The sequence below is a fragment of the Bidens hawaiensis genome, unplaced genomic scaffold (assembly GCF_021521415.1).
Source record: "Bidens hawaiensis isolate Kalapana, Puna unplaced genomic scaffold, B.hawaiensis_p1.1 tig00001461_1, whole genome shotgun sequence".
In the NCBI taxonomy this organism is placed as follows: Eukaryota; Viridiplantae; Streptophyta; class Magnoliopsida; order Asterales; family Asteraceae; genus Bidens; species Bidens hawaiensis.
The window spans coordinates 983,442-998,047 of NW_027491082.1; the positions used below are offsets into that span (position 1 = coordinate 983,442).

Below are 14,606 nucleotides of genomic sequence, written 5' to 3' on the forward strand. Positions count from 1 at the left end.
AAGGAATATGCGTTTTTCAATATATATTAACTTTAATAGAAGTTGTTATTCAAATCTTTTTGTTTAATTTAATTGTTAAATAACTCTAGGGTTAGGTTTCTAATCTTAATGTTCTATGAATAGAAAAGACGATTTGATTATCAAAATCTTTTCTAAAAAACGGAAAAGAAAAGCCAGTTAACGGAGAATTTAGCTGGCCGCTAAAATTAGACCAAAATGCAATGAATTTTTGTGCATTATGCCATGTGCTAGTCTTTTGATTATTATTGTAGTAATTGCTATTCGAAAAGTGGGGTGAGAGCTAGACGTGAAGTAGCGATTAATTAGCGTCTTGTTTGGATTTTTACAACCATGCTTTTGATTCAATAGATACAATCTTAGCAAAACCCCCCTAGATGATGTTTATTTTAATTTACTTTTTCAATTAATTAATATAAACTCACCCAAAATATACTAAAATTCCTATTGATATTAAACAATTACATGTTAAAACATTTAATGTGTACTTTGAAATATGACGCATAATTTTTTACTTACTTTTTCTAATTTAGCTTGCAAAGTTATAAAACAATATAAAATTCTAAATTCAGAGAATTTGAAAAGCGAAAGTGTTGTGTTGTGTTGTGTTTTCTAGTACAAATACGTGAGTTTCTAGCAGATATATCCATGATTATATGACCTAATAAATTGGCGAATATCAAAATGGCATATACCGTTTCGTGATTAATGAACCTAATTAATATATTTACCAAACGTATGTCAAAAAACAACAAATAATGTTACTTACCAAATAAATGAAAGAAAGTTAAAGTGGCCCATTTGTGCATGAGGGTGCACACTGGATTTCATAAACTTAGTTAAACATATATTGAATATAATATAGAGTCATAAACATAGTCATTTGAATACATATAAATGAGTTTAGGCACATATAAACGATTATTGACATTCATATAAAATTATTCATTTGCGTATCATCATAAATGTCTTGAAATGTATGAGTAGAACTAGCTTTTTGAAAAAATAAGTTAAATACACGAAAAGTCATGGACACTAGTAATAAATGTGTAAAGACTGTTAAAGCAATCATACCCAGTAAAAAAATTATCAAAAATAACAAGACAGACTATCAATAGTTTAGCATGGTTTAGGGATGTAAAAGCAGTTCTAACTGTAGAAAAATATCAAAGAGACACAAAATAAGTTCATGCACTTTATTGCTGTGACAACTACAGTTCGATTGTTTTGTCACTTTTCTCTCAATGTATATCTGTTATTATAAAAATTAATATAATATAACAAAAAAAATGAAATGTTGATGATACTATAGCATGAACAACGTTTGTGTTACGACTACTTACGCGTATGCGTCTATATTAAGATTTTTATGAAGTTTAGGAGTTTATATAATTGTAATACGTTTGTGTCCGTCTCTGTTTAACTTAAAATTTTAATAAAATAAATATAAAAGGTGGTGATGAACTGATGATATAAAATGTGAGAATATTTGTAAAATGATTGACTACAAAGTTTGTATTTGTAAATAAGTGAAGCTATACAATTTTTTTAAAAAGCTCTTGAAAGCATAAAGTGGAGATGGTCTTGTATTTATATTGATACATAGTTGCTCCTGTTTCAAAACACTCCCTCTCTTTCTCTCATTAAATTTTCTGGGTGCCCCAAAAAGATCAAAACCCATCTCAAATTGTTGCATGAAATCATGAATTTTCAAGAAACTCATGGCATTAAACCTGCAGATGATCATTCAAGTTCTTCCGAAACTGAAGAACTTACATTCCCCACTCGAGCGGTTGGTGCTCATTTCTTTCCCCTTATTTCTTAAGTTTGGCGCCCTGCCTGCGGTGCGCGCATATAATGTATATATGTGTGAACCCTCGTATGGGCAAAAGTGAAATTGCACTAATTTTAACGTTATTTTACTAATCTCGTGAAAATAATGTTAAAAGTGGCGGAAGGTTAATCAGGCATCATGTGGTGGCGTTGATAGCCGAAAGACAAGGGTACATGCACCAATCGACCGGTGTGCCGATGGTTGAGTGTTATGCACCTTATGTCCAAGGCTTGATGCAAAGCTACTATCGAGCCGGGGGTCTCACTGGAAGCAGCCTCTCTATTCCTACAGAGCAGAGGTAAGGCTGTCTACATCCTACCCTCCTCAGACCCTACCATAGCTTTGCTATTGGTGGATATACTGAGTACGATGATGATGAGGATGATGATGATGATATTTCTTAAGTTTGTGTCTTCCATTTCAATTTGCTTTTATTCTAGATGATATTTTATGATATTCTTGATGTTTATGTATTAGTTATGTTGATGATCAGGATCAAATCATATTTTGAATAATAGGTAATTATATTATTGAAAAACAAATATAATTATCTATTAATGAATCTTCAAATCTTAAAAAATTAAGTTCTAACCCTCTAAACTGTTTGTACTTCAGAAATATAATTTGATGAAATATTTGAATTGAACTATATCTTTTTCTTCCACATAAATCAAAAAATTACCTTGTCACGAGACTCACGCCCTATACGTGCTGTCTGCAAATCATTCTAAAATTTTTCCTAATTTTTTGAAGCATATATAGCTTCTGTTTCAAGATTTGTACTAATGATATTTCTTGACACTTTTGTTGACTTTTGAAGAAACACTAAGTGACCCCGGCAGATTACGGATAATCTTAGGGTCAAGTAGATGTTTCCCACGAGGGTTAGGTCCGGCAAAGATGGTTATTCTTCTGATGACCTGCAAAACAGACACCGTGAGCTCGTCACTGAGAAGGGGGGTACCTCCTTGTGACCACCCTCCGGCGTGAGAATCAGACTAGATTGCTCTGAATATAAGTGTATATTAAGAGAAATTAGCTAGAGCAGATATGTGAGTATGAGATCCCCCTACCGTTCCAAGGTGTTGGAGTATTTATAGCCGAAGGTAGGTTTCCAAGCAGGTACAGCCAGCTGTATACTATTCCTTCTCTACCAACTGTGGGCTACGCACGTGCCATGCTGGTGGTTGGTGGGTAGGCAGCGGCTGATAGTGACATGGCCGGCTGTGTACTATTCCTTTTCCACCAACTGCAGGCTATGTACGTGCCACAACAAGGGTTGGTGAGTAGGCAGCGGCTGATAGTGACATTTTGTACTAGAGCGTGCTCCTCCTCGTACTGTTGTCGGTGAGCTGTCACCCTGTGATTGGTTCATGGGCTGCTTTGGTCAGATCTTGTCTATTTTGTCCATACCTTGGCAGGTATAGTACAAAAGATCTTCCAGAAGCGTACGGACTGGCTCATTTGGGCGGGAGTATTCCCGCCTTGCTCATTCCTTCTTCAGGTGACTACTGAATTATTGAGTGCCTTGTGCGTGTAGCCTTGCTATTAGTGCGGGTAGCCTTCCCTGATGGCTTGTATCCGCAGCTGCGGGAACAGGCGGGGTACTTCACCATTGGGAGGCTTTTCCTGCGGGAACAGCTGGCGTACTGCGCGTAAGGTCTTCATCTCTCTGAGCCTGGTGGATCCTGCGGAACCAGTTGGTCTTCGCGCAGACGTCCCTCTTCAAGGTGAGTCTTGCGGGTCCAACTGGGCTCTGCTGGAACCTACCTCTTCAACTTTCTTGTGAAGCATATGTTCACAGGAACAAAGTATTCTTGCTTTTAGATTATATATAGGCATATAGCCCTGTTTAATCAAAGCCATATGATTAAAACTTTTATTGACTAGTTGGTATCAGTTCACTAATGTTCTCTAAACTAGTGGCATGTTTTGTGAGACGATAAATTTTAAATAAAAGGCGCTTCTATTAGACGCCTTGTGTCTTTTATAAGCATCACATAAGCTTGCAGATGCTTTTGTTAGTGTAGAATATTTTGATACATTTTCTTGGGTCAAAACCTCTACCAATGTTACTTTTATTAGAGCATTCTCATCCGGTTCCCTAAATGTTTGTGAGTGGAGTTTGTAAATTATAGGGTGGGGTTTTTAGTGGTTATGAGTGTAAATTATAGGATGGAGAGAGAAAATGTAGTGATTTTTTGTAAATTTGGGGAAAGGATAGTGATTTTTTGTAAATTATAGGGTGGAGAGAGAAAACTGTAATGAATAAAGTACAAAAAATATTATTTAATTAAACAAAAGAGAGAAATACAGTGTTTTTTAATGTAGTTATAGAGATAGGGATAAGGAATCGGATGAGAATGCTCTTAATTGCCAATGATGTGAAAACCTTATTCTTTCAAGGCTTATATCATTTAAAGATTCTTGAAACCAGTTGTGGGTCCTACGATCATATTTTGAGAATGTTAATGGACCCACAAAATGAAAATAGATGGTTAAATGTTTAAAAAAAGATGCGACAACTTTATTCTTTCAAATGTTATATCATTTAAAGATTCTTGAAACCATTTGTTCATTTAAATTGCATCAAGGGTTCAATCCAAATCTTTATAGATCTTTACTTTCTTATTTGTCTTCTTCAGAATGAATTTATTCAAATAAAAATGCCTCCAACGCCTCCACCACTGCCTCGGTTTCACAAGAAAGCGAATGTGGCAGCATCACCCGAAACTTGTTCATCAAGAAACGCATCGTTAAAGAAAAAACTTTTGCCGAAACTGAGTTTTAAGAACAAATATGCAATTTCAGATGTAATAATTCCAGCAGCCTCTCGTTTCTTACCACGAGAGAAACCGTCTATTACAAGATCATGGTCACTTACAAAAATGTTTACAAAGATGACAACACCGTTCCAGCCTTTTACCCATAATGGGCATTCAGACCCGGAACATGGAATGAGAAGATCAGGCAGTTCCGTTAATTTGCAAGTGAGTTGATTGGATTTTGGCACGTTACTCCATGTTATTGACACAAAATGATTTTTGCTATACGGCCCTGGTGGGCTGGGTATGGGAAGAAAACGGGTTCAGCTAGAAACTGTTAGTATTTTAGTGTAGTTGGAATAATGGGTCGACAATGTGTCATAATAAACATTAAGCAAGCTAGGGATGTGCGGAGTGCACAGTTGTTTTAGTTTGTTATGATCTAAAGAACCGGGGTCCACGGACAGTGTCCCCAGTTGCGGGGTCCTAGGGGTGGCCCCTAGCAGGGTAAAATTCATTAGAAAAATTGTGTCACACATAATCATAAGTTATTTGGGCTTTATTAATTAATATTCAACATTTGAAAAGATAATTGCTTGAAGTAGTTATTTGTGTTGATAACTGCCCTAAAGATAAAACACCGTTTATGTTTTGATCGACGCTTTCTCTGGTTCCTCTTCTTCACAAATTCCATTCAAATTTCTTGTTTCAAGTCAGAGTTTTATTCGATTAAGGTATTTTCAAGAACCACCAAAATAACTTTTAATCTGAAAATTATCATACGATTCTCTGATTATCTTTCACAATTATTTTTTTAGTACGGGCTTAAACAGGCCTGGTTGGTGGGTTAGCCCACGAGCGCTTTTTGTCCACTTCTTGATAAATAATTTGCAGGTTTGGGTTTCAACTAAACAGGATAGGGCCACTTCTGGGTCGGACTGGCAAACTTGCTTAGCCAACGGGTCGTCTCTGTTTAACCATTCATTTGTTTTTTAGTTTTTGAAAAATGTTTTATATAATAACGAAAACTATTTCGGTAAATTAATATATTTTTTTCCGAGTTTTAAAATTTAAAAATAAATTGGCTTAGTTTGAACATAATTGATTACAAAAATAAAAATATGCAAATTTAGAATTTTAAACTGTAATATGAAAAAATAAGTTAAATGATTTTTTGGGGGTTAAATAGGTCGCATTCATGTTTACTCGTGGATACCCATGTCATGTTCGGGTTCATGTGCGCAACACAAGCGTCAGGTTAGTGTCGTGTTCAGGTCGACTCGTCAACCCACGAGCGCCACCCGTCTAGTAGCCCATGTTAGTTATGATAAGAACAAACCAAATCTTTTGATTAAAAAGATTTAGGAGGTTAAAAACATTAAATTTAGACTTTGAACAACTTTCAACCCCTTTTAACTCTTTTTGCGATGTTTCAAAATTTTATGAAATGAAATTGTTAAATGTTTGATCTTTCATAGACTAAAGTCCAAGATGATATCCGCCGATCTCAATCTGTCCCGATCCTCAGTGAAAACACACGTATGAAGCGAACGGATTCCTTTTTCCGGTTAATCCCAACAGCTTCACATGCGAAAGATTTTGATGTCGTGACACCAGCCCCTATTCCTACAAATGATGGTAAATATTAAAAGATAAAACATTAGAAATGTCAAATCTTTACACCCTTTACACATCTTTGATGGTCCATGACAAAACCGTTTAATATCTATGAAGCTAATGGTGACGACATAGCAGAAGATGAGGCGGTTTGTAGAATATGTTATGTTGAATTATGTGAAGGTGGAGAAACCTTAAAGATGAAATGTAGTTGCAAAGGTGAACTTGCATTAGCCCATAAAGAATGTGCCATAAAATGGTTTAGCATAAAAGGTAACAAAACATGTGACGTGTGTCATCAAGATGTTCAAAATTTACCTGTTACACTTCTAAGAGTTCAAAAACATGTTATCACCCGCGATGATGGTCTAACTGCGGCCGATGACCACCATATTGAAGTCAACGCGTACAGGCAAGTTTCAAACTTTTTCACATGTGAAATTGAGTTTAGGATCTAATAGCGGATTTTGTTTGAATTTTGACAGTGATATTTATCGGGTGTGGCAAGAAATGCCGGTTCTTGTTTCTGTTAGCACGGTTGCATACTTTTGCTTTCTTGAGCAGCTTTTGGTACAAAAATTCTGTGGATTTTTATGGGTGTGTTTGGAGGATGAAATTTTGTTCATTTTCAACGAATTTGTTCCCAAACACACGTGTTTTCATTAGATTTATGATGATTTTGTTTTGACTTTTGATAAGTTGTGTTATTGTGAAGTTTGGGAAGATGGGTTTAGGTTCAGTTGCTCTATCTCTTCCATTTTCTTGTGTGTTAGGAGTTATCTCATCCATGACTACCTCTGCAATGGGTAAGCTTTCTTCTTCAAAAATAATAACATTGCCTGGTCATATGAAACGAGTCATTGACGTCTCATATTACTATGTACAAATGACTCTATCATGTTCTAATATACAGTTAAAAGAAGATTTGCCTGGTTATATGTATCGGTCCAGTTCTCACTCGTAGTTGTTTTTGCACATTTCTTTTACTCAGTGGTAAGGCGAATCGCTATATTTATGTTAGTCTATAAACAAATGACTCCATTTCTTCATATTATATATGTTTCACATACATGGACATACTATGTGTGACAAATGGTGTGCAGGTTAATGTCCAACCAATTTTATTATCGATTTTTCTCGCAATGCTTGCGGGTTGCGGGGTTGCAATATGTGGGAGGTCAATCATCATGGAAGTATTGAGGCTAAGAAGCTGGTGGTGTAGCAGATTAAATCATTATCAACGTCGTGATTCTTCAGTTGTTGAAACTCCAACATCATCTCAGTCGTTATCGGTATCACTAGCGTTCAACACTCCACCGCCTCCATTCTAGTTGTTCTATACATAGCTTCTCCAGAATTTTTATCTCATAGTTTATACGATGTTATTAATAAGATGTACTTTAGGTTTGTTAATAATCTTTTATGTTGTTATTAATAAAGGTAGCAAACACTTATGTTAATAGTACTTTCATCATTAAAGTTTTATGTTAAAACAGATTAGTTTAATTTCCTATTGGTGCTTCTATTTTCTTTCTTTCATAGTTGGTTATGTTGTGCGTATTTCAAATGAAGAAACACTAAGTCGAACTGGATAGTCTGATCGGGTATTTCCCCAGATGTGAATATTCTGAAGCGTGATGAGAGCAGATCCAAGCTAGTGCCTGCAAAACAAAACACCGTTGAGTCTCGTTACGGGAAGGACAGAGTGGGGGGTCTTCCCGTAACCACCCTCCAGCGTGAGAATCAGTACTGTATTCTGATCGGAAATAATACGAGTATCGGTATATTGCGTAAGGCTTGAGAGTGTGAATGAATACCTTGAAGAGATGATCCTCGTATTTATAGCCGAAGGTGGGGGAAGGTGATTGGTGGAGTTGTCACTATTATTCCCTCTCTTCCTGAACGGATACGTGTCAAGCCTTTATTGTTTGTGATAGCCTGGACTCGTTTATGGGACAGTTATTATCTGTGCATGTCGTGGGATGGCCATTACGTATCCAGGAGTCATCTTTCCATTGGCCGATGTCGCTATCAGGTGCTATTAAAAGGATCTTCTAGAAATAGTTTGTTACAACTGCTCTTCCATATCACGTGGGGATCATACGTGTGATGAGTCCCTAAAGTTGTTTGTGGGTTCCTTCCGCGGATGTTCGCATGATAATCCGCGGGTTATGGTGGAGATCCACAAAGCGTGTCTTGGACTGTGGATGGTTTTACCAGTCCACGTGTTCCTTGTACGGACGTCTTTCGACGATCCGCGGGTTGGGTAAGTGATCCGTGGGTGGCGGATGTCTTCTGACGATCCGCGGGTCGGATAAGCAGGGGCGGATCTATAGTAGAAATGGGTGGTTCCCCGGAACCACCCGAGTTTCGAAATAATAGTGTATTTGTATATATAAAACATTAGAGGAACCACCTTATAAATTAGGAAGGAACCACCTTAAAAACATTTGAAACGCTTGGCCAGCTGGTAAGGTGCAAGTTTTGTAACTTGAAGGTCACAAGTTCAATTCCGGATTTCCATATAATTTTTGAACTTTTTTTCTTGAACTCTTCCTTTTTACTAACTACTTCACAACCCATTTAGGGTTTTATTAGTCAAAAAATAAAACACACCGACACTAAACACAATGGCGCCTGCTATCTCCCCTGTCCCCTCGTCCCCGTCGGCCGTTCCCCGACCACCACCGCAGCTTTTCCGGCCGTTCTCCAACCTCCTGCCTTCCTCTCCTCCTGTCTTCTACTCTTCCTCGAAGCTCGATTGCTCGAATCCTCCCACTTTGAAGGTAAGTTTGCATTCATTTGTTAAATGTTAATTGTTCTTGACTTGTTAATTGTTCTTGATTGCTAACTACTTAATTGTTAGGTTATTTGTTAAATTTAGTTTTAATGGCTTGTGGTCACGAATAATATATTTCAAATCATGGTTGTTGGTGTTGGGTGTTAAAATAGTTGGAAAGATAAGAGTGGTGGTGTTGGTGGATGTTTTTTGTTGAGGTAAGGTTAATTGTGTGAATATGGTTTCTAACCGGCTCGAACCTCAAACGGACCCGGAATTTATTATTGTATTTTTATTATGTAATGAACTTTGCCCGAACCATCTAACCGACCCGAACCTCAAACCGACCCGGAATTTTTTATACCCGATTCTATGAAATTGAATCATCTAAAAGTTGTGCACCACTTGAAAAAAATTCCTGGATCCGCCACTGCGGATAAGTGATCCGTGGGTAGCTTTGCTACCCTCCCTCTATGTATATGTTGTGCGTATTTCAAATAATAAAGTAGTATTTAAACTTATTTTGGAGAGGGAAACCCCAAAGACCATATGCAACGGAGAGGGCCCACGGACGTCTCTCTCAAAACACCTCATAGTTCCCAGTCTTACATGACTTCTCTCTCCTCATTTTTCAGAATCTAGACATATTCTAAACTCTCCCTCCCATCTTCATTTATTCTCTTCACCGGCGTTGTCCTCCAACACTTACTCGTCCTGCGGGCCCTCCACGTGCATCCAAAGGTTGTGTAGTTGGGCATGGCAATACAAACTAGTCTATGAGAACTTTTTAGTTGTTTTTTGAATGCAAACTCATACACTCTCTAATCCTACTATTAAATCTATACATTTTTGTTCATTAGATGACTTGAATCCTCACCACTTGAGTAAGGACACATTGTTATTCATCACGGGACTTGGAGGGCGTTTGGGATTCCTTATTTTAGCCTTCTTATAACTTATAATTATAAGTCATAACTTACGAAAGTGTAACTTATGACTTATGTTCTCACAACAATTAACTCATCCAAACACCTTATGACTTTTTAAAGATTGATGATAATAGATTGTACAAATTAATACAAGTCAAATAAATCAATTCAAAACACTGCATGAAACAACTAACCAAAGTTAAAACAATTATTATTATTGATTTATTTCAACATGTAATTTGTTATTGAGATGATAATCAACTTCTAATTTTGCAATGAATCTGAAACTGTATGATATGATACTTAATTTGAACCTGTAGATCTAGTCTAGATCTTAATGTAACAATCACATTCAAAAGCTTATCTAGAAGAACTCCAATCGAGCCGACTGACTGTACTGTGCTCTCCGGATATTCCGTTGCCGTTTCCGGTACAAAACTCCGGCGAATATCACGCAACTCGCGGCGGCGATCAATCCGAACGCAACGCCTACCTTCTTCCCAGCGCTCATCCCTCCGGCCGACGACTTCTTCGGTTCTTCACTCTTCACTTCGGCTGATACATCACTAACCTTAGTCGGCGCCGGTGACTGAACCGGAGAAGGCGAATGCTCGTCTAATGATTTTGAATTTGTCAGATCTGACGGCGGAGGTGATGGAATTGAGTCGGAAAACGGAGAAGGTAACGGTGACGGAGAATATTCCGGCGGATGTGAAACGGAAACGGCGAGAGTGAGGAGGAGTGTGAAGGAGATGACGTGGAGGAGTGTGTTGACCGGCATTGTTGAGAATGTGTGAAGATTGATTAATTGATTGATTGGAGTTTATTATTTAGTAGATTTGTAATTGAATTAAAGAGAAGTGGAATATAAGAGATTGAATGAATCGCCGTCGGTTTGGGTAGCGTAAAGATTAGATGACTGAATCTCCGGCGTTGACTCTTTTATTCTTTCTTTTTTTTTTTCACAAAATCATTATTGTTATTTTATTTGATTCAAAAGTTTTTGTTTAATCCCCTTCTTCGTTAAACCATGGTATCCAACTATCGACTATTGAGTGTTGTAAAACTTATCGGGTGTTACTAGGATGTTAGTGTAGGAACTAATAGTTAATTTTTCTGATGAAAATATGAAAGAGATTATTTGATTAGTTGGAAGTTGGAACAAGATCGGGCCCATCTTTCCTCTTGGCGTTGTGAACACCCTATCGTCCAAAGGGGCTCTACGCCCTTTGGCGCCCTCTTCGTCAAATAGTGTAGTGGTTTTAACATTTAAAAGCAGGGTAGGAGGACACGAGCAGTGGCGGATCCAGGAATTTTTTTTAGGTGGTTCCCTCTTAATTTATAAGGTGGTTCCTACGCGTCTTCTATATATCCGTACACTATTATTTCGAAACTCGGGTGGTTCCGGGGAACCACCCGTTTGTATGCTGGATCCGCCAATGGACACGAGTTACGGCACCACCTCTCGACCATATATGATATGATCTTAAACCGGTTGCGGGCGTCAGGGGTTTGGGTGTACTATGTAGGGCCAACTAGTTTTCTAATCAATCTTTATCCAACTAACAATTTAAAAATATATATATAAATAATTGTGTTAATAGTAAACCATTACGGTTTTTTAGGGAAGAGTAATCGTCTTCATGTCCACGTGATAGTCACTTTTGAATTTTTTTAGTTTTATTTTATTTTTTTAAACGGCCAACTTTTATTAAACATCAAAAGTAGACTAGCAAGTATATAGCCTTCACAAACAAAAAAAAACACCAAAACACCTGTATTGTCCATCTAGTGACACCAAGGGACAATTACATTAAAACAAAAAATTAGTACTCTTTCAATCCAATCGTATCATTTTCTTTCTATTCTTTACCCATAAAAACAAGTCAAAGGTTTATTTTTCAACCATAATCATTGTTGATACCAATTCTCTAGTTGCTATTAGTTTAACAAAATATGAAAACACTATAGTCTGTATAAAAGAATACCTACTCTCTAGTTTCTATTAATTTTTATCTCGTTTAAGTACCAACTCCACACCCCCCCCCCCTCGCCCCATCCTTTGTTGCTGACACGGATTCATTCTTTGCTGAATACTGAACTTATAGATGTTTAACATGTTTTATCTTTAAAAGTCACGAATCTTGTGGGTCACCATCCGATTCAAAAGAACTAATTGCTTGAACATGATTTGGATATAATTTTATTGATTCGAAATATTAATTTTTTTAATATTTTTAATGAAATAAACAATGATTATTTAATATAAAACTAGTTTGAGTTCACTTATGAAAGAGAGTGAAAATTTGGATTGAATTAGTTTATATATATGTGAAAAAGAAAGAAGAAAAAGTAGTGTTTTTTTATTGAAATGTGTTTTGAGTTGGATCGTGATAATGATCATTATGATGCATTTATTAAATTATGTTACTTGGATTTTAAGTTATACTAATGAGATATAAAAAATTAAAAACTATACTTCAAGGGGTGTAGCCGTGTAGGTGAAAGATTACTTCGAGGTAAAATTTTATTTTGAATTTTTGATGGGCTATTTTTTACTAGTTGCCAGTTGAAAACTTAACAAAACTTATTTCTTTGTGAGTCTCAAAGTAGTTTAAGGTTTTTTTTTTCGGTAATAAAGCTTAGAAATCCATTATAAAAGTAATAATATATAAAATGTATTATTACTATTCAAAGAAGTCATCATCATTTAAACACCACCCATAGCCCACCTAAACATGACAAGAAAAAAAATGATGTTTCTAGTTGTCACTTAAACTATATATCATGATACGTGTGATATGTATTAATAGTAAGGGGTGTGACATGTGGTAGTTAAAAGTTCTAGTAGTACTATTTGACCTTTTTAATAATAGAATAAAAAGATAAGATAAAGCGAGTTCTAATTGTTTAAACACTGCTTAGAATATAATGAATATATATTAATTTCTAATTAAATAAGATAAACTAATTATTTTAAAGTGATTAAGAGTTAAGACACCCATTTTTTATTTTGATTTATAAAACAAAAAGGAGTTTACACTTTCATCAAATGTTTAAATTGAACCGGATACTTTAATTGAACCGTTGATCATGTCCGGTTTCTTTGTCATAACGACTTATTTAAATGTGGTTCGGTTTTTAAAACATTAATTAATGAGCCCACAAACCAAATTTAGGAAAGAGAAAATGAACATTTGCATTTGACACGTTAAACATGACAACAAAAGAAAAGAAAACACAATTACATACACCATCTTTTTTCAAAGATATATCTATAAATAACAACTGCCAAGGATGAACATATATCTTTCAAGCTTAAGCATTGCTTCTGAATGAACCAAGTGCTTTAATCGCGGCGGCTCTCAGTACAAACTGGTGGTAGACAGCGGCGGCAAAGGCTCCGATGAATGGACCCACCCAGAATATCCACTGCAACATTTAAACCAAATCATTCAAATAAACAAAAAAGTTACTATAAAAATGTATATGTAAATAACTATTAGTATTAGGAAAATGCATACTTGATCATCCCAAGCCTTTTCTTTGTTGTAAATCACCGCGGCGCCAAAACTTCTAGCCGGGTTGATGCCGGTGCCCGTGATGGGAATAGTGGCCAAGTGAACCATGAATACGGCAAACCCTATAGGCAGTGGTGCCAATACCTTCATATTTTCAAATTTGTAAAGTAAAATATTAGTATATGAGTTTTGATGTAACATGATGAGAAACTACAAATCAAGGACCTTTAGTTTTTGTGCACAATGGTTTTTTTTTTTTTCCTCAGGCCGGTTAAAACAGGTTCGGGTCAGAACTAGTTCTGATTTTGGTCAACAAAACTTAAAACCTGTATTTACTAAAAGTCAGCTTTCTAGTAGCGTGACATGATCAAAGAGCTTACCGGAACATGAGAGTCTCAGTGCACCTCTCTTAGGATCAGTGGCCGAGAACACGGTGTAAACAAGAACAAAGGTGCCAATAATCCCCTTGTTGTAACCATCCGCCAACTCGTTAGCACCGCCACCATACCGATTGTAGTATGAGCTTTGGAAAGCCTTCACCAAACCAACACCACAAATGGCACCCAAACATTGCGCTATCATGTACCCAACCGCCCTTATCAACGACACCTTTCTTGCCAAAAATAACCCGAATGTCACTGCCGGGTTAATGTGTCCTCCTGGTTCATTTTAGCAAACACCCGTTAGTTTCATATAGTCTAAAAAGTAAAATTCAAAACGAAAAAAAAAATAATATATTAGCTAGGGTTTATTGTTATATTAATTATTACCAGAAATACCAGCGGTGCAGTAAACGAGAATAAAGATCATGCCACCAAAGGCCCACGCGATACCGAGGATGCCAACACCACCACACTGGTCAGTGTTCAAATTCGGGTCGGTTTGGCTTTTGTAACCGACAACGGTCAAAACAGTGACATACAGGAAAAGGAGAGTAGCAACAAACTCGGCGATTAGTGCACGATAAAATGACCATTTGGTGAGTTCTTCACCGTCGAATAAGGGGGCGGGTGGTGGGTCGTGGTAGTCCTTGGCGGCGTATTCACTACTGCCGCGATGATGTTCCGCCACTTCTCTGTCTTTAGTCATGGCCTTGTTGGTCGGGAGTGGAATATGAATTAATGTTTTGTGAGTCGATTGTGG

General features: G+C 36.7%; 2 protein-coding genes and 1 pseudogene across 3 annotated transcripts; 2 read left to right on the top strand and 1 right to left on the bottom strand.

Annotated features, from left to right (window-relative positions):
- The first annotated feature begins 1,654 nt into the window (after positions 1-1,654).
- LOC143578340 (uncharacterized) lies at positions 1,655-6,266 on the top strand. The gene is made up of 3 exons (XM_077061947.1): positions 1,655-1,810; positions 4,498-4,842; positions 6,096-6,266. Exons 1-3 carry the CDS (start codon positions 1,721-1,723, stop codon positions 6,264-6,266), a joined length of 606 nt encoding a protein of 201 aa, XP_076918062.1. The 5' UTR covers positions 1,655-1,720.
- Positions 6,267-6,335: 69 nt separating this feature from the next.
- Positions 6,336-7,565, top strand: LOC143578350 (uncharacterized). The gene is made up of 4 exons (XM_077061955.1): positions 6,336-6,804; positions 6,950-7,040; positions 7,148-7,227; positions 7,338-7,565. Exons 1-4 carry the CDS (start codon positions 6,616-6,618, stop codon positions 7,563-7,565), a joined length of 588 nt encoding a protein of 195 aa, XP_076918070.1. The 5' UTR covers positions 6,336-6,615.
- A 5,651-nt stretch (positions 7,566-13,216) lies between these two features.
- On the bottom strand, positions 13,217-14,606 carry LOC143576617 (aquaporin PIP2-2-like; annotated as a pseudogene). Its single transcript, XR_013142975.1, has 4 exons — positions 14,234-14,606; positions 13,844-14,122; positions 13,467-13,607; positions 13,217-13,374 (listed from the first exon to the last, which is right to left on the bottom strand). The product of XR_013142975.1 is annotated as an aquaporin PIP2-2-like (transcript).